This window comes from Chelonia mydas, chromosome 2 (assembly GCF_015237465.2).
Source record: "Chelonia mydas isolate rCheMyd1 chromosome 2, rCheMyd1.pri.v2, whole genome shotgun sequence".
In the NCBI taxonomy this organism is placed as follows: Eukaryota; Metazoa; Chordata; order Testudines; family Cheloniidae; genus Chelonia; species Chelonia mydas.
In genome coordinates, this window is record NC_057850.1 from 47,586,271 (window position 1) to 47,606,409 (window position 20,139).

At 43.3% G+C, this 20,139-nt stretch overlaps 1 protein-coding gene across 7 annotated transcripts in view; it reads right to left on the reverse strand.

Moving 5' to 3' along the window:
* The window catches only part of WWP1 (WW domain containing E3 ubiquitin protein ligase 1), a 163,543-nt gene that overhangs the window by 123,577 nt on the left and 19,827 nt on the right, over positions 1-20,139 (reverse strand). For 6 of the 7 annotated variants that reach the window (XM_043539395.1, XM_043539397.1, XM_037892339.2 and 3 more), the window contains one exon: positions 5,293-5,383. In XM_043539395.1, coding sequence (XP_043395330.1) covers positions 5,293-5,383 — 91 coding nt within the window. Of the gene's footprint in view, positions 1-5,292; positions 5,384-6,842; positions 6,967-20,139 lie in introns of those variants that run through there. The other variant, XM_043539396.1, reaches the window with a different exon arrangement.

Sequence of the window (20,139 nt, forward strand, 5' to 3'; positions counted from 1 at the left end):
TGGCGGGCCATGAGACGCTTTGTTTACCTGAGCGTCCGCAGGTACGGCTGCTCGCAGCTCCAAGTTGCCGCAGTTTGCCGTTCCTGGCCAATGGGAGCTGTGGCAAGAAGTGCAGGCTGGGCCACCGCTTCCCACAGCTCTCATTGGCTGGGAACGACGAACTGTGGCCACTTGGAGCTGCAAGTAGACGTACCTGCGGACGCTCAGCTAAACAAAGCATCTCACGGCCCACCAGGGGCTTACCCTGAACAAGCCGTGAACCAAGTTTGGAAACCCCTGCTCTAGAGGGATCTCTAGGGAATCAGCAATTCTTCTGAAGTACTCCTGGAAATGTTTGAAGCCATCTTCAGCTATGAGTAGGGGAAGCATTATGGCTTCATCTGGGGAAGAGGAGGAAATGTTGGTTGTTGGTGTAGTTTCCTGTTGCAGGGCCTCCTCCTGTTCTTCAAAGTTTTCCTCAGGGAGTTCTGATGGTGCAGCCCCTGAAGGTGGTGGAGGAAATCTAATTCTCTCCCTGTAGGAGCTCAGGACCCTGGGGTATTGCCTCCTGTATGCCCCCGGGGTCCCAACAGGGCCACTGCAGGGGAATGGCTTAGGCAGTGGCATACATGGTTGGCCATACCAGGTCTAAATGTCATCCCTGTGGTGAGATTTAGGCTGTACAGGTGGGCTTAATGCTGAAGTAGTTTGGATGAGAGAGGAGTGGTGTGATGCAAAAGCAGCCTTCTCCTCATCTTCCTCCTCACTGGAAAATTGAGAGGTCAGAGTTGAGGTAGGTAGACATGGTACTGTGAGTACTGGAGATACGTCGGTACTGAAGAGGGTTGATTCCAGCGTTGCTGAGACAAGTCTTTGTGGTGCAGGAAATGCTGCCGTGCTGGTAATTTTAGCATGAAAAGGTTAGTGCCGACGATGCCATTGTAATTCCAGGTGTCGGTGCTGACATGGGAGCACTCTGCACTATGGGAGCTGAAGGTGGCACCATAGCCCGTGGAGAGTGGAGTGGTGCCGCATCTTTAGGCGGCTCCATCGGTGCCATGGCAGAGGAGGTAGGCTTCTGTTTGCCTCTCGACTCCGAGTCTGCCTGCTTGAGGTCACTGGCTTTCATGGTAATGCAGTACCAGAGGATCCCGGTGCCTCATATGTACTCAGCCGTAGTGTGGTTAGTACCGAGGATATAGAATGAGCCAGAGATAGTTTCTTTTTTGGTGGCTCTTTAAGAGGGGAAGTTGATGCTCTTTTTCTCACTGCCTTTTTGGGAGAGTGAGCCTTGCTCTGTGTGGAGGGTGAAAACTTTCAGAAGGGGTCTTAGGAGACCATTGTCCAGAGAGGGTCTGCTGTTGGGGATCGGATGCCAGGTGCAGTGACTTCTCCATCGGGATAAGTTTAAGACGTAGGGCTCTGTCCTTCCTGGCATGACCCTTTAAGTTGCTGCAATGAGAGCACTTTTGTGAGACGTCTCTCAGCTAGGCACCAGACGCACTGAGAGTGTCAGTCAGAGACCAGGATCGCCTCCCAGCAGGAAAGACAGCACTTAACGCCTGGTGAACTGGGCATGGCCCAAACTGTAGAGGTTCAGCCCTAAGGGGTATTCAAACTTGAAGGAAAGGAAAGTGAAAAGGGGAGAAAGGGACAACTAAATAATTAGCATACTAAAGACCATTCTAATCCTAAAAGATAACTATCAATTTTAATACTGCGGGGAGCTCTGTCTCAGGCTGAGGATGGTTGAGAAGGAACTGAGGGGAGTCTGGTTGCGTGGCCCTAGATAGGCGTCAACAGCAGCAGAAGACGGGGAGAGTGTATGCACAACCCAGAAGAGCACTGCGGCTGAAATTCTCCAATCAAAGGCGCAGGGACACATATTCACCTCAAGTGGAGCACCCACAGAGACACTTCTCAAAGAAGAACTGGGTGCCTTCCTCTGGTTCCAGGTGCTTAGCCCTTAGTGACTTCCACCAGTTCAGTAATTTGAATTTCTTTAAAATTTTGTCACCAAACATGTACGGGTTTGATTATTTTTATTTAATTTAAATGATTTTAAGAGATTATAAATTAAGGAGAGGTTGTCAATTCAAATTTTATAATAGGTTTATTTCTTGAAAAGAAAAAAAGCATTTAATTTTTTGAAAAGATTGATTTTTATTCACCATGGGAAGTATGAGGGCACTTGGGACACAGAGACAACTCCAACAGACACTGCTGGCCAACATATTCTGATTGTAAGTTCATGCACCAAGAACGGCATCTATATGGAAAAATCACCCAAAGAAGAAAGTTTAGATCTCCAACTCATCTAATGCTTTATGTATTAAATTAATTGGAGATGATGTTCTATAGCAATGTCACAAATTCAGAAGCTATCAACTTTTCAAATTAGACTAAATTATGGTCCTGAGCAGTAGATCACACCTGAGTCCAGTAAAATAAGCTTTTTTTATTTGCTACGTTATGCCTCAATATCCTGCAAATAAATATCACCATGCTACAATCATCTTCTCATCCTCCTCACTGCAGTTTCTCCCACCATAATTCTGCATACAACCCAGTTTCCTCCACATTTCTCCCCACATTTGCTCTCCCCACCCCGAACCCAATACAAATAATCCAACTCCATGCCACCATGGCCTCTTCCCCAAGGCCTACGCAACACAAAATATCCTTCTTGCCCAAGACACATACTTCCCACCACACAGTGTCGCCCCATCGAAAACTAGACTACTCCATATTTACGTTATTCACATCACCATGCAACAACCCTTTTTATCCTGCCCAAATCCATGTCCCCCAGAAAACAAAACCTACTGCCTCACAGTTAACACCACACCCATTTAAAAAAAACTGAATTCCCCCATTCAAAACATGGCTGTGTAAGGGCTAGGATTGCTCAAATGCACTTCCCACCAACTCACTCATTAAAAGTCAGAGTAAACACCAGGTAAGGGAGTATTAATATCTGCAATAATCACAGTCCTTATGGCTTTAACACCTATACTTCATTACACCCACACACTCGAAGACTACATAGCACCATAACACACTTTCAATGTCAAAGAGAAATATACAATTCATATACCAAATTATCACAAACAAAAAACCCTGTGATCTATGAACAGCACATTACACACATCTCCATGTTCATCAGGTTGAGATCAGAATTGAGGCTTTTTGTTTGAGCACGAATGTGAAGAATTGGATGTGTGCACTGTGTGTTTGCATATTGAGACTGGAGTACTGTGCAATATGTGAGTATATGTGGGTGTTAAGACATGTGAATTGCAGTGAATGGTAAGTTACTTCAGTTAGTGATTTCCCTGAACCTTAAATAAATGAGGGATGGAAGATAACTTGATCGCCTTAAGGCCTGGTCTGCACTTAAAAGTTAGGTCAAATTCCCTGAGAGCTGTAGCTATGTTGACCTAACTCCCAGAGTAGAAGCTACATCCTATGGCATCATTTGGGGAGGTGGAGTTCCTACAACGATGGAAAAACCCCTTCTGTTGCTGTAGAAAGTATATGCGCTACAGCAGCATAGTTATGTCACTGTAGCACCTGTACTGCAGACATGGCCTACTTCTTACACAGAAAAGTTTGTGTGGAGGAATATTAGTATACACAAGCACATATTTTTAAAAAGATTCTTGTTTTATGTTTTTAGTTTTGATTTCTGAGGCCAAAATTAGTATGGTCTATGCTCACAAATGAATGTATCAAACCAAACAGTTCATCTAATGTTAGTACTCATACTCCCATGTCCTTATATCTCGTCTAAAAGCAAATGGCCCATTTTAACAGAACAGGGAATCAGTAACTTCCTTATTTCTACTGCTAAAAAAAGCAGTTTTTTTTTTAAATGCAGCTCAATGTGACATAAGTGCAAAACAAAATCCAGACACATTATTTTACAAAGAAAGAACTGCAACAAGGAAGCATAAGCTTAAAAGAAGTTAGTAAATTCTCATGTTTCACCTAGTTTAACTATTAAAGCATTAACCGCTTCCATTGTGAATCTCCATCCTAAAGATTTAGCTGACAATTTGTCAGTACTTTATGTCACACTAGAGACTAACAGCAGTGAACTAACTCTGTATTTAGAGATCCATGATATTCTGCTATTGACTCCACACTTAATTTCTGATGTCCTATAATCTACAGATACACATCAGAAATGTTAAACAATTCAAAGCAAATTCAGTAAAAAAGCACAGAACCCATAAAGACGTCATGTTTGATGAAGATTTCAAGATTTAAATCAGGCATGAGAACCAATTTTAAATTACCTAAGGTGTTTCTGAACATTTGAAACAAAAAGGTGCATGAGGCAGAAAAAAACCCCTCATCTTTCAGAAACATGAATTTAAACTCAAAAGGACATAATTTATATCAATGCCAAATTGCAGATTAAAATTCACAGCTAGTTATTCATCAATACAACCATGAAAAGGAACGCAGAACATATGAAGCAAAACATAATTTAAAGTGTCCTGCATTTTCTTTTGAAAAATGTTCTTAAAGCAATAGAAATTGAACATTTTAGGAACAAATAAAATCAGGAGGACAATTTGCTATAGCAGAAACCATAGTGAACACGCTTCTTAATAAGATTAAATCCTTCTCCATGCAACACTCATTCTAAAATGTGCATAAAGTATTCCCTTCTAAAGCAAACCTGCACCATTAAAACTAGTTACAAGTGGATTAGAAATATGACACATTGTTTCTTTGAGTGGCCACAAACCTGGAATGAGTGTAAAATTATGCTTCACATGAATAAAAAAAACAAAACAAAGGAAGACAAGCCAAACAAGAGCCATTCACCCACCTCAGAAAAACCAGCTAATCCATATAAAAAGCACTCTCTCAGGAAACTACAAAATTGCAAGCTTCTGTATCGCCTCATTTTTGCTGACCTTACAAAAAGACAGCATACTTTGAACTTTACAAGTGTGTAATCAAACCCTGCTAAAAATAATCAAAATATCCTGTTTTATGCTACAATACTTTATGAAGTGTGTTGCTTTATGCTTTTCTTTTTATCCCCAATTTTCTTTTAAACATCTTGGAAATAATACAAATTAGTTTCACAAGATATTTATACAATAGTTGTAAGTTTAAGTAAGAATAAGTTTGAGTGACATGGGGTAATATTTTCTGGTACTGCCCTCAAACTCAGTCTATATCAATAAAGGTTACACAGATTTTATGCTACAAAGGATTATTTACCGTGAAAAAGAATACTTTCTGGACTAATGGCCACATATTACTATATGTAATACACAGATTATTACTTACCAGTTACTTGCATCTGTAATCTTCCATTATGGTTGTTACTGGTATCAGATCTTGGTGAGGCTGTGGCCATGTCAGAAGCTACAGCTTTAGCCTATAAAAAAGAAAACGATAAATATGTCTATACACATATCCATTTAGTTTACTTAAAAATATCCAACTTCACATGTTGTCCACAAGTATAAACTAGAATAAACTGAGCAACTAAAACAGTGAGTTTCTTTCTGTCACTGAGGTATACCAGAACATGATATATTATTTTATAACCAAATTAAAGTAATGGTTTTACATTTCTATTGTGTCTTCTAGCTGAGGACCTCAAAGCACTTTACAAATGTTAAATGAAGTAGCTTCAGAATACCCATCTGAATTAGGGAAGTATTACCTTCATTTTATAGATGGAGAAAGTGATGTAGAAGACTCATAGAATAAAACATAGGGTTGGAAGGGACTGCAAAGAGATCACCTAATCCTGCCCAAGATAAGGCAGGATTAACTATACCTAAACCATCCCTTCCAGGTGTTTATCCAACCTATTAAAAACCTCCAATTACGGGGATTTCACAAGCATTTCAACAAGTTATTTAGGGAGGCTATCTATCCTTAAAGTTAGATATTAGGAAATACTTTCTATCCTAAAGTTTCCCTGTGGCAAACTAAGTCGATTACTTCTTGTCCAACCCTCAGTGGACATGGAGAACTAATCACTGTCTTCTTTATACCAACCTTTTACTTATTTGAAGACTTATCATATCGCTTCCCCCACCTTCTTTTCTGTAGATGAAACATGCCCAATTCTTTCAACCTTTCCTCAGAGGTTCAGTTTTTTAAACCTCTTACCATTTTTGCTACTTTCCTCTGGACTCTGACTAATCTGTCCACATCTTTAAGTGTTGTACCCAAAACTGGACACATTACTCCAGCTGAGGCTTCACCAGTACTGAGTAGAATGGAACAATTACATCCCATGTCTTACATACAACGATACTGTTAATACATTCCAGAATTACATTTGCCTTTTTCACAACAGCCCCCCCAGTGCTGTTTCAATTTGCGATCCATTATTGTAACTTCCAAGATCCTTTTCTGCAGTACTACTGCCCAGACGATCATTTCCCACTGCGTTTGTGATTTTTCCATCTGTTCCTACTTTGCAGTTGTCTTTACTGAATGTCATCATATTGATTTCATACCAATTATTCAGTTTATCAAGATCATTCTAAATTCTAATTCTGTCCTCAAAGTGCTTGCAATCCCTCAACCTGATGTCATCTGCAAATGTTATAAGCATACTCTCCACTCCATCATCCAAGTCATTAACGAAAATATTTAGTCCCTGCTGAACTCTACTTGATATATGCACTCAGTTTGACAGCTAACTCTTACTAATTATTCTGAGTATATTTGTTCAATCAGTTATGTACCCACCTTACAATAATTTGAACTAGACTAAGATTCCCTAGTTTGAGACTGTCATGTGGGACCATGTCAAAAACCTTTCTGAAGTCAAGATACATGTCTACTGCTCCCCCCCATCCACTGGGCCAGTTGACCTTTTAAAGAAGGAAGTTAGGTTGAAAGAAATTAGGTTGTCTCTTTCTCTTTAGATGATAAGTACTCTGGTGCAGGGACTGTCTCTTCCTGTTTGTTCAGTGCCTACAACAATGAGGTCCTGCTCTCAGATGAGATGTTACAGTACTGTCTGGAAACAAGATAAATAACTTGTCTGCAGAAGAGCCAGAAAAAGAACATAGCTCTGACTCCATGTCCTAGGGTTTAGTCACAAAAATATATAATTTAAAATGTATCTGCCAAAACTTGGATATGTTCATATGTAACTAATTTATGTTTGTAACTTGAACCAGTATGACAACAAACAACAACAACAAGTAAGACATTTATATAGGAGCAAAGAGATATACAGGATCCTGTGAAGTCTGCAGGACAGACAGATCAAATTCTGTGGCAAGCGACTAAATTCTATGGTAAGAACTCCTAAATTCTCCAGCACTGTTAATTTATTGTAGTTCCATGAAATACTCTTCATTCTAGCCATCCCACCCCCAAACACACAATACTATGGATCAGTTTAAAATATTAATTTACATACAATTTGTCAATAAAGGCTTTCAGCAACTATTTCTGATGAAGTATTTTGTCCACTATATTCTCCAGATGACCCAACTCAGCGGGGACCAGAAGTTATGACTTTAACTGGGCACTTGAGTTTAGTATCTCCTTCTCCCACTTTGTACATGCCAGGGAAGCAAGCTTCAAGCCTCAGCTGCTGCTCTATTCCCTAGGCAGCCTACCTGCCCAGCCTGACTTCTGGTTCCTCCTCCTCCCTGCAAACAGAACTCTAGCACTTGCTCCCTCTGCACGTATCTTTGCCTTATTCTACAGAACAGTGAAGAGAGAATTCACTGCAATTCAATGAATTTCCCTTTGTGGAGAAAGGTCCAGAGTATGCACCAGCTCCAGGCAACTAGATAAAACAAAGTGCTGGATACACTGCCGCAATGAAATAATGAATTGTGCAGGAAAAACACTAAATTCTGTGTTATCTTGGAAAAATACCAAATATACCATTACTGCAGAATCATAGAGTCCATACAGCCCTGTGTAAGGTGACCTAGGCAATTCATCCTTCTCAGAACTATTGTTTCAGCCTGTTTACAGACTCAGATGGGTATCAGTTATACACAGTTCACATTTTCAAGGTTATCTTTGCAACCATAAGGACTAGACATTTTTTAAAAAATGAATGCCAAGTTTCTGGACACAATTCTGTAGCAAAGAATACATTGGACTCTGGGAATACAGATACCGCAGACATTGGGAGGCTGGGGGAGTGGGAGAGAGAATGAGTGAAATTACTGCTTCAAACACCTAACCACTATTTTTGTCCCTCAAATTTCAAGCAATTTTGTATACACAATTAAGTCTGACATCCCAAATTAAATGCCTGCAGATTGCTTTTGGGGCAGATATGACCTACGCATTTTGAACAGCTTATAGCAAAAATGTAAAAAGCATTAAGTTATTTTAAAAGTTTAAAAATAGGCAAGTGCTTTTTAGTCCATGAACACTAGATTTTCGATTATAAGACTGAAAACAATGTAGCTAGTACAATATATTGTGACATTTATAAAGCTTGAATTGATCTCAAATTAAATGTCCTCACACCTCCTGTCTATATAATTAAAAAAGCTGCACCTTTTAGCTCATTAAAATTTGATGGAGGGAGTTATTGATGCAGTTTTTTTTATTTAAAGTATTTGCATACGTTATAGTTCGTTTAGGCCTCAGCATATTGTGTTATAGTTTCCAATGTAAAATTAAACAGGTTTACTTTTAAAACGAAAAATGAATTTACATAAAAACATTTTAAACCCACTATACACCTGCCTCATTTACCGCAATTGTTCTATGATGTGTTGTGAAAGGCTGTGCTTCCTCCAAATGTATGTCACCTGCTGTACGTACAGAAGCCATATCCACCTTCATTTATACCGTGCAAAGAGCCAGAACTCCTTCTGAACCCTACTCTTCATTATGCAGTTGTGCATATCATCTCAGTTTATATTTGAATGCATGTGCATTACTAATAAAACACAGATAATTTTATCAGATTTAAGTGTACATGCCATGAAGTTTTAAAAAACATATTTCATGAAATTAAATCAAATAAGGTTCTAAGTTGCTGCCACTTTTCCGTCTCCACCTAAGGTGCTAGGTCTTACACCCACACCCGACACACTGCACTTTTTTCATTCCTTCCATGCTCAAAAATAATGGATCAACTATTTGATGAAATTTTATGAAAAAAAAATCATACTTTGACTCCAAAGTAATCATGCCAATTTTCAACTGAAGAGATAAAACTTGGAAATTTATAAGCAATTGAAAACGTCTCTTCTTAAGAGATACACATGGGGAACCTTAGCTATGAGAATTACCAATAATAAAAATAGTAATTACATTTAAAATAATCTGGAATACAGGTGTCCAGTAATCAACACCACAAAAAAAAAGTCTGGAGGATTTAGAAGTAAGTTTTCAGATCAAAAGGGGTCATTAATAAAAGTTAACTACTAGCAGGAGAGCCAGAAAATCAGTCATGAAATTCACGGCTTGAAGAATCAACTTGTAAGTTGGAATTCAGCTGGTGAAGTGGGCTTAAACATCAATTTGTGCAAACTTTTAAATTTAAAGTATCTAGTCTTTATAGATACATACAATATACACCAACATAGTGTTTTCCTGAGTCTGCAGACAGTACTGAATGGCCCTGCTACTTATCGCTTTGACTGACAACAGCCGAGGATGGAGACTGAGTAGAGTAGTAAAAACAACTTTTTTCCTTCCTCCTACCCCACATCCTAACAGAAGCCAGGACACTGAGACACAGGTCCCCTTCCCCAATGCCCTCTTCACAGTAGCTAAGCGTCTAAATAAGGTCCAGGAACAGCATCCCGATTCAAATCTCAACATACTCTCCCTTCTCAGAAGTTTGGGGTAACCAGAGGTCTGGGCTTCTCACTTCAGTATTTCTCCTGGACTGAATAGGAATCTTGGGCCTGTGGTCACAGCTGTATTCATAGTACATATCTACATCAAACAACCTTGGACTGAATCCCAGTGGAAGCAAACAACACATGGACTTTCACATCACACATGGGTCATTTGCACCCTGTGGTCTCTGACAGGGCAATCCAGGGGACAATGCATAGGATAGTGATGAACTTTCAAATTCCTTCCATCCAACTTTTAATGACATTGGATGTGTCCAATATTTTATGAGAGAACAATTCCTTCTTATCTCCACATGCCCCCTCATGGCTGGGCACCCTAATGCGAGGGGGCATGCTGTCCTATTTCCCTCCTCTTGAGCCCCTAACGACTCCACAAAAAAGCTTTATTCCCTCAACAACACTCCTCCTTGGGGCTGGTTATTACAAAAAATGTAGTGCAAACATTAAGTAACAAAAGTCCCACAAAACAGTCCATTTATAACCCCCATGGATATAATCCTTAAAATCCATGACATCTAATCCATTGATATAACATACCACACTCCAGCAGCTTTCACTACTCCTGGTCTTTTCTTTAATCTTCTTCCAACCTTCTGCCAGAACAGGTACCCCAGCTCTTCCTGCTGGAGTGCAACCCCACTCTTCCCAGCCATAACCCCACCCCGCCTCTCTGCTGGAAATTCATTCTCATCATGGGAGTATTCATTACTCTCCCTTTTCCCTTAACTTCTCATCTCAGACTGGCCAGCAGGTAGGCCCAACTACTGTTCCCTGGCCCTCAGCCTTCTGTTTCTCTGGTTCCAGCTCTCTAGCATGGAGATATCAGCGGGTAAGCGCCTTTGCTGCTCCTGCCTTCAGCCCACTCTGGCCCTCAGCTCCATCTGGGAAATCAGCAGGCAATTAACTCTATTTTCCTGCTTTCACCCCCTCCAGCCTGAGGCCTCTTACAGATTTCTTCAGGGATCTCTCCCCTCTCTAATTCTCCCTCATCCTTTATAGCCCCAGTGTTGCCCCACCCATTTAACTGGCCAAACTTGGAGCACCTGTTCTGGCACAGGGATGCTAGACCTGCTTTACTTAAAGGGCCCAGTCACCCTGTGACAATGAAGGTTTCAGACTTGATTTCTCCAGCATCAGCTGCACGTAATCCAGTGCACATGCGAAGGAAGTTTCCTATACCCTTGTAACGAGTCCAATTCAGATTGCCATTCCCTGGCAGTGCTATATGTATCAAAAACTTTCAAAGCCCTAACATCCCGAAGAGTGACTGTGGTTCAGACAGACATCCATCAAGCCACGATGTTTTCTTTAACAAGCAGGATGGCCCCAGATACTGCCCTGTCTGCCATGAAACATCTGTCCCAGATGACATTTCTACTTACCATGTACCTGGCCAGAAAGAACAGACAGACAGACTTGGCCAACTTACGACATATTTTCATGAGTGCTTATCTTTAGATCAGTGAGGCACAGATCACGTCTTTCTCCAGTAATGACCACTAGCTTAGTTCACCAGCAACCTACAAAGGAGTCTTTTGGTCTTTTTTTTATGGCTCTGAGAACAAATCATATTAGCAAGGGATGCCTTCTCTAGCCACTGGTGAAGGAGGATTCTTTATGCCTTTCCTCTGGTAACAAGAGTGCTGGTACAGCTCAGAAGAGAAAGGTTTTATCCTAAAGTCTCCACATTGACCTAGAACAATAAGGTTCTCAATTTTGTTGCAAATGGTCAAAGCTGATCCTATTAGGAGGAGCATCTGGGCTCAGATGACCACTTAGACCCAGGTACTTTGTTTCAACTTGAGAGACCTCTCCACAACAGCTTGGCTTCTGACAAGAAAGAGCTCTTTAGCTATTGTGTCTCCAGGCAGATTGTTCATATTTTCTTGCAACAGCCACTGGAAAGCCTTAAAATAGAAATGGGGGGGAGGGGGGAGGAGTGTAGGGGGTGGGGAGAGGAGAGTCTGTGGTGAGTGGTGAATGTTGACTGATTCAGGAATGTTTCTTTCACTGCATAAACTTACAGTGGACTATTTTTGGATTCAGACTCAAGGAAAGACTCCTGCTTTGGTTTTTGTCATGCAAAATCTGCTTCTGATGCAGGGGAACCCAAACACTCTTGCCTGCTCCAGGGAGAAAGCATCAGGCTTCTAATGGCAACAAACAGCAGGGTTCAGACTCTAATTTGGAGCAAGAATCCAAGAAGTTGCCTACCTAGAATTTTCATTCCCCATACATCTTAAGGATACATTCGTTTTCATCAACATTTCCTATACTCTGCAGTTAAAAACAACCATTCACTTCATAAGACATAAGAACGGACATAATGGGTCAGACCAAAGGTCCATCTAGCCCAGTACCCTGTCTTCCGACAGTGGCAAATGCCAGGTGCCCCACAGGGAATGAACAGAACAGGTAATCATCAAGTGATCCCTATCGCGCATTCCCAGCTTCTGGCAAACAGAGGCTAGGGACACTATCCCTGCCCATCCGGGCTAACAGCCATTGATGGACCTATCCTTCATTAATTTATCTTGTTCTTTCTTGAACCCTGTTATAGTCTTGGCCTTCACAACATCCTCTGGCAAAGAGTTCCACAGGTTGACTGTGCGCTGTGTCAAGAAATACATCCTTTGGTTTTAAACCTGCTGCCTATTAATTTTATTTGGTGACCCTTAGTTTTTGTGTTATGAGAAGGAATAAATAACACTTTCTTATTTACTTTTTCCACACCTTGCATAATGACAGGTTTCAGAGTAGTAGCCGTGTTAGTCTGTATCCGCCAAAAGAAAAGGAGTACTTGTGGCACCTTAGAAACTAACAAATAAGTGAGCTGTAGCTCACGAAAGCTTATGCTCAAATAAATTTGTTAGTCTCTAAGGTGCCACAAGTACTCCTTTTCTTTTTCCACACCATTCATGATTTTATAGACCTCAATCATATCCCCTCTTAGTAGTCTCTATTCCAAGCTGAAAAGTCCCAATCTTATTAATCTCGCCTCGTATGGAAACCGTTCCATACCCCTAATAATTTTTGTTGCCCTTTTATGAACCTTTTCCAATTCTAATATATCTTTTTTCAGATGGGGCGACTACATCTGCACGCAGTATACAGGATGTGGGCGTACCATGGATTTATATAGAGGCAATATATTTTCTGTCTTATTATCTATCCCTTTCCTAATGATTCCCAATATTCTGTTCGCTTTTTTGAATGCCGCTGCACCTTGAGTGGATGTTTTCAGAGAACTATCCACAATAACTCCAAGATCTCTTTCTTGAGAGGTAACAGCCAATTTAGACCCCATAATTTTAATGTATAGTTGGAATGTGTTCCAATGCGCATTACTTTCCATTTATCAACACTGAATTTCATCTGCCATTTTGCTGCCCAGTCACCTAGTTTTGAGAGATCCTTTTGCAGCTCTTCGCAGGTTGCCTGGGACTTAACTATCTTAAGTAGTTTTGTATCATCTGCAAATTTTGCCACCTCACTGTTTACCCCTTTTTTCAAATCATTTACGAATATGCTGAATAGGACTGGTCCCCCTGGGGGACACCACTATTTACCTCTCTCCATTCTGAAAACTGACCATATATTCCTACCCTTTGTTTCCTTTCTTTTAATCAGTTACCAATCCATGAGAGGACCTTCCCTCTTATCCCATGACAGCTTACTTTGCTTAGGAGCTTTTGGTGAGGGATCTTGTCTAAGGCTTTCTGACAATATAAGTACACTATATCCACTGGATCCCCCTTGTCCACATGCTTGTAGACCCCCTCAAAGAATTCTAGTAGATTGGTGAGGCATGATTTCCCTTTACTAAAACGATGTTGACTCATCCCCAACAAATTATGTTCATCTATCTGTCTGACAATTTTGTTCTTTACTATAGTTTCAACCAGCTTGCCCGGTACTGAAGTCAGGCTTACTGGCTTGTAATTGCCAGGATCACTGCTGGAGCCCTTTTTAAAAATTAGCATCACATTAGTTATCCTCCAGTCATTTGGTACAGAAGCTGATTTAAATGATAGGTTACAGACTATAGTTAGTAGTTCTGCAATTTCACATTTGAATTCCTTCAGAACTCTTGGGTGAATACCGTCTGGTCCTGGTGACTTACTGTTTAGTTTATCGATTTGTTCCAAAACCTCCTCTAATAACATCTCAATCTGGGACAATTTCTCAGATTTGTCACCTAAAAAGAATGGCTCAGTTTTGGGAATCTCCCTCACATCCACAGCCGTGAAGACAGATGCAAAGAATTCATTTAGTTTCTCCGAAATGGCCCTATCGTCCTTGAATGCTCCTTTAGCATCTCGACTGTCCAGTGGCCCCACTGGCTGTTTAGCAGCCTTCCTGCTTCTAGTGTACCTGAATTTTTGCTATTACTTTTTGCATCTTTGGCTACCTGTCCTTCAAATTCTTTTTTGGCCTTCCTAATTATATGTTCACACTTCATTTGCCAGAGTTTATGCTCCTTTCTATTTTCCTCACTAGGATTTAACTTCCACTTTTTAAAGGATGTCTTTTTGCCTTTCCCTTTGTTGTTAGCGGTAGCAGATTTTTGGTCATCTTACTATATTTTTTAATTTGGGGTATACATGTAAGTTGAGCCTCTATTATGGTGTCTTTAAAAAGTTTCTATTCTGCTTGCAGGGATTTCACTTTTTGTGCTGTACCTTTTAATTTCTCAAAAAGAAAAGGAGTACTTGTGGCACCTTAGAGACTAACAAATTTATTTGAGCATAAGCTTTTGACAGCTACAGCTCACAAAAGCTTATGCTCAAATAAATTTGTTAGTCTCTAGGGTGCCACAAGTACTCCTTTTCTTTTTGCAAATACAGACTAACACGGGTGCTACTCTGAAACCTTTTAATTTCTGTTTCACTAACCTCCTCATTTTTGTGTAGTCCCTTTCTGAAATTAAATACTACAGCGTTGGGCTGCTGTGGTGTTTTCCTCACCACGGAGATGTTAAATTTAATTGTATAATGGTCAGTATTACCAAGCAGTCCAGTTATAGTCACCTCTTGGACCAGACCCTGTGCTCCACTTAGGACTAAATCAAGAATTGCCTCTCCTCTTGTGGGTTTCAGGACTAGCTGCTCCAAGAAGCAGTCATTTAAGCTGCCAAATTTGATTTCTGCAGCCCATCCTGAGGTGACAGAAATCCCCCATTCAAAAAGATCTCACAAACTAAGTGATTGGGCAACAAAATGGCAAATGAAATTTAATGTGGATAAATGTAAAGTAATGCACATTGGAAAAAATAACCCCAACTATACATACAATATGATGGGGGCTAATTTAGCTACAACTAATCAGGAGAAAGATCTTGGCGTCATCGTGGATAGTTCTCTGAAGACGTCCACACAGTGTGCAGTGGCAGTCAAAAAAGCAAACAGGGATGTTAGGAATCATTATAAAAGGGATAGAAAATAAGACGGAGAATATTTTATTGCTCTTATATAAATCCATGGTATGCCCACATCTTGAATAGTGCGTACAGATGTGGTCCCCTCATCTCAAAAGAGATATACTGGCATTAGAAAAGGTTCCAAAAATGATTAGGGGTTTGGAACAGGTCCCATATGAGGAGAGATTAAAGAGGCTAGGACTTTTCAGTTTGGAAAAGAGAAGACTAAGGGGGATATGATAGAGGTATATAAAATCATGAGTGGTGTGGAGAAAGCGAATAAGGAAAAGTTATTTATTTGTTCCCATAATATAAGAACTAGGGGCCACCAAATGAAATGAATGGGCAGCAGGTTTAAAACAAATAAAAGGAAGTTCTTCTTCACACAGTGCACAGGTTTGGGTAAGTGTGGCCTGTATGCAGCCCAAGGGTCCCAACGGTGCACATATGGGGGAATAGGAACATGGGGCTGCATACACAGGTACCCGTACCAAAGATCTGGTTTGCTTTTGCCCTTGATAGCCAAAGACCTGGAGTATGATTCTCTGTGTGGAGCCCCTGGATATGATGGGGGAGTATGAGGTGCAACCAAGTACTTCTCTTTATCTCACTGGAAAAGGGTGGCATGGTCATGGACGGTGAAGGAGAGTGGTGTGGTATAAGTTGCATCTCTGGGGGAGAGGCATGAATCATTGGGAGCAATGATTCTGGGTGTCAGAAAAGAGTTACCTTTTTTCATTACTGGTGTTCTTTGAGAAGTGTTGTTCATGTCTATTCCATTGTGGTGTGTGTGCTCACCACGTGCACCGGTGCCGGAATTTTTTCCCTCAGTGGTATCCGTATGGGACCGGCTCTGGTGCCCTTTGGAGTGGCGTGCGTATGCCACAGTATAAAGGCTCCCCCCACCCTCAGTTCCTTCTTGCCGGAAACTCCAACAGTGGGGAAGGAGGGTGGATCAAGGAACGGACATGAGTAACACATCTCGAAGAACACCAGTTGCGAAAAAAAGGTAACTGTCTTTTCTTCGAGTGCTTGCTCATGTCCATTCCATTGTAAGTGACTCCCAAGCAGTACCACAGGATGCGAATAGGAGTTCAGGGACGTATCAACTGCAACACAGCTCTGCCAAATCCAGCATTGTCTCTTCCCTGCTGGGTGATGGCATAGTCCATTGTGAACGTGTGTGTATCGAAGACCATGTTGCAGCTCTGCAGATCTGCAGATCAGACACTAGGGCATGCCGGACATTCAAAGTGTGTAGCCGCCTCTCCTCATTGGTGGAGTGTGGCTTTGGACAGACCACCAGGAGGAAGATATCCCGGTTGACATGAAAAGGGGACACCACCTTAGGCAGGAAAGCCAGATGGGGTCACAGATGGACCTTGTCCTTGTAGAATACCATGTATGGAGACTCCACCATGAGAGCCTTAATCTCGGATACGCGCCTCACCGAGGTAATGGCTACAAAGAACTTTCCACGACAGATGGAGATGGAACAAGAAGCCATAGAGCGAAAGAGCAGGCCCATGAGCCTAGAGGACGAGGTTGAGGGCCCACTGGGGAACCAGGTTCTGGACCAGGGGGAAGAGCCGTTCAATGCCCTTTAGGAACCTCATCGACTTCTCATGCGAGAATACTGATTGGCCCAGGATGCGCGTATGGTAGGTCAATATAGCTGCCAAGTACAACTTGATGGACAGAAGTGTGAGGCCTTGGTGCTTTAGGTGGAGCAGGTAATCCAGGATAGACTGCAGACAACATATGTGCACACTGCCATGTGACCCAATAATCTAAGGCAGACCCGGGCCACAGTGAGCAGGTGTGCTAAGACGCTGGCAATGAGATTTGACATGGTCTTCAAATCATCATGTGGTAGAAATGCCCTGGCTTGGGTAGAGTTGAGTACCACTCTGATAAATTCTATCCTTTGGACTGGGATTAACATTGATTTTTGCTCATTTATCAACAGGCCCAGGGCGCAGCACGTGGTTTGCAGCACAGTGACACTGTGCTGGACTTGGGTCATTGAGCGTCCTTTGATGAGCCAGTTGTCGAGGTATAGGTAAATCTTGATACCCTGACATCTGAGGTAAGCTGCCATTACCGACATGCACTTGGTAAACACCATTGGGATGGTTGCTAGGCCGAAAGGGAGCATCGCAAACTGGTAGTGGGTGGTCTCCACCATAAAGCACATGAAACTTTTGTGTCCACGGAATATCTATACATGGAAGTAAGCATCCTTTAAATCGAGGGCGCCAGATCAGTCTCCTGGATCCAGGGAAGGGATGATGGAAGCCAGGGAGACCATGCAAAACTTCACCTTCCTGAGATATTTGTTGAAGTCTTGTAGGTCCAGGATGGGTCTTAGACCCCTCTTTGCCTTTGGGGTTAAAAAATAACAGGAGTAAAACCCCTTGCCCCCGAAATTTAGGAGGACTTCCTCCACAGCTCCCATCTGCAGAAGGCCCCGTACCTCCTGAGCAAGCAGGCTCTCATGAGAGGGATCCCTGAAGAGGGACAGGGAGGGGGAATTAAAGGTGGGGGGGGGGGGGGGGCAGAGAACAGAAATAAACTGAAGGGTATAACCATGAGCCACAGTAGTGAGGACGTATTGGTCTGATGTTATAGATGCTCAGGGCAGGGAGGAAAGGGGACAGGCGGTTGGAGAAAAGCCGGGAAGCAGGATCCAGGACACAGGCTGGAAGGTCGCCTTTGAGCATACCCTCAAAATGCCAGTTTACCACCCTGCTAATTGCGGGTGGAGCTCGAATGAGCTGAGGACGTTGGCTGGTGGCCCTGCCGGCACTTATAGGTCTTGCCCTTCTTGCAGAAGGGCTCTGACTGAGGCTAACTGCTTAACCTCTGGGACTGTTGTGGCTTAAACCGCTTCCTTGCCCAGCCCTCAGGTGTACAAGCCCAGGGTTTGCAGGGTTGCCCTCGAGTCTGACTGTGTAACTTGGCACCTGTTTGTTCAGAGAACAGCGCCAGGCCATCAAACGGGAGGTCCTGGATCAACTGCTGAACCTGCATGGAAAGGTCCGAGGATTGCAACTAGGATGCTCACCTCATGGAGATGGCAGAGGCCATGGTTCAGGCCACAAAGTCCGTCACATCTGAGGCTGCTTAGAGGGCTACCCTTGCTACTGCCTGGCCCTTGTCAAGGATCGCCAGGAATTCCTTCCGGGGGCCCTCAGGCAGCGAGTCCGAGGACTTAGCCATGGACTGCCAGATGTTAAAGTCATAGCAGCCCAGCAAATCCTGATGGTTGGCCACTCGCTGCTGGAGGCTGAACACATTTTTCTTCCAAAGAGACCAAGCATTTTTGCCTCTATTTTTGGGTGTCACACCTGGTTGACCCTACTTTTCACACTCATTAAAGGCCAACACCAGCAGTGAGTTTGGGACAGGGTGTGTGTATAGGTATTCATAACCTCTAGCAAGCACATAATATTTACATTCTGCCCACTTGGAAATGGAGAGCAGTGACAAAGGCATCTGCCACATGGACTTAGTAATTTTTGCCACTCCATCGTGCACTGGCAATGCCATTCTTGCAGGGGCCACTGAGCTCAGCATGTCAAAGAGGTTCCACCAATTCCTCGTCTTCTAGTCCCAGGTTTGAGGTGACCCTCTTCAAAAGCTCTTGGTGAGCCTGGGCATCATCCTGGGGGACTGGGTGAAGATGAAGAGGAGGTGGGTTCCAGCAAGTCTGCCACAACCGATGCCATCTCCACAGGCACCTCCATTGGGGCCAAGTGACCCTGAGGGATCCTCTCCAGTGTCACCTCCGTGTTGGGGGCGGGGCGGGCACAAGATCGTCGCCGACCATTTGTCTGATGCCCTCAACAGACCTATGCCCTTGTGAAGGGTGAGGGAACCCCCAGGGATTCCAGAAATGCCAGGGGGCAGGCCACTGCCTATGAGGCCACACTGCTCCAGGAGGTGCCACAGGGAATGTTAGTGCCCCCGAAGAGTGACTCTGGCCTGCTGGCAGGGACTCTTCCTCACTAGCGGACCCCAGGGAGGAGGAACCGCCTCCAGGGAACCAGGACGGTGCCGAGGCCGACTATCTACCCCAGTCCTGGCCCCGAGGCTCTGCTGGGGATCTGCACGAGGGTGACGACTTTCCGTGCTGCAATCCCAGAGATGGCATTTGGCTGATTGGTGATGGGAACCTGGCAATCTATGCCTAACGCTCAGCAAGCGGTGTCGGTCCATCAAGCAGGAGGGAGTAGGCCGCCATGCAGTGAACATCGGCGTGCCTGTGGTGATCCGTACCGGGGCTCCGGTGACCAGTAACGGGGCTCCCGGGTCCGGCACTTGAATTGCTCGAGCGGTGCTGTATGCTGGGAGAGCCATTAGGGTGCTTCCGGCACTGGGGCTGCAGGAATGGGCGCACCTCTGCAGGTCTGTTCCAATTCACTGGCGATCGCCGCTTCTAGCCCGAAGAGCGCCAGCTGGAGTCAGGGGACTGATGCCAGAGACTCTGACCATATTAATCCAAGAAATGTAGGATAATCTGTAGGATTGTATTAAAGTTTCTGACTATATTTGGTGGTGTCAGACCATAGGCTGACCCATGTCCAAGGCATGGTGGCTCTGCACAGGTGAGCGCTGGCGGGACACTCCTTCTGGTGAGGAGTGATGCCACACTGATGGGGACTGTTGGAAGGGTCCCAAGGCAGGTTTACCCCTGGAGCAGGGTACCGGCGTGGGTGGTACTGGTAGGGACAAGATGTCCTTTGTGGCCTGCAGGGCCTACAGTGTAGATGACACCATCACGTACTGAATGCCCATGCTACTTTCCAGGGTGGCAGGCAGGTCCTGGAGTGGGATAGCCCACTCTGCAGGAGCTGGGGCCCAACCTCCGTCTGGAGGTGAAGAGCCACCCCG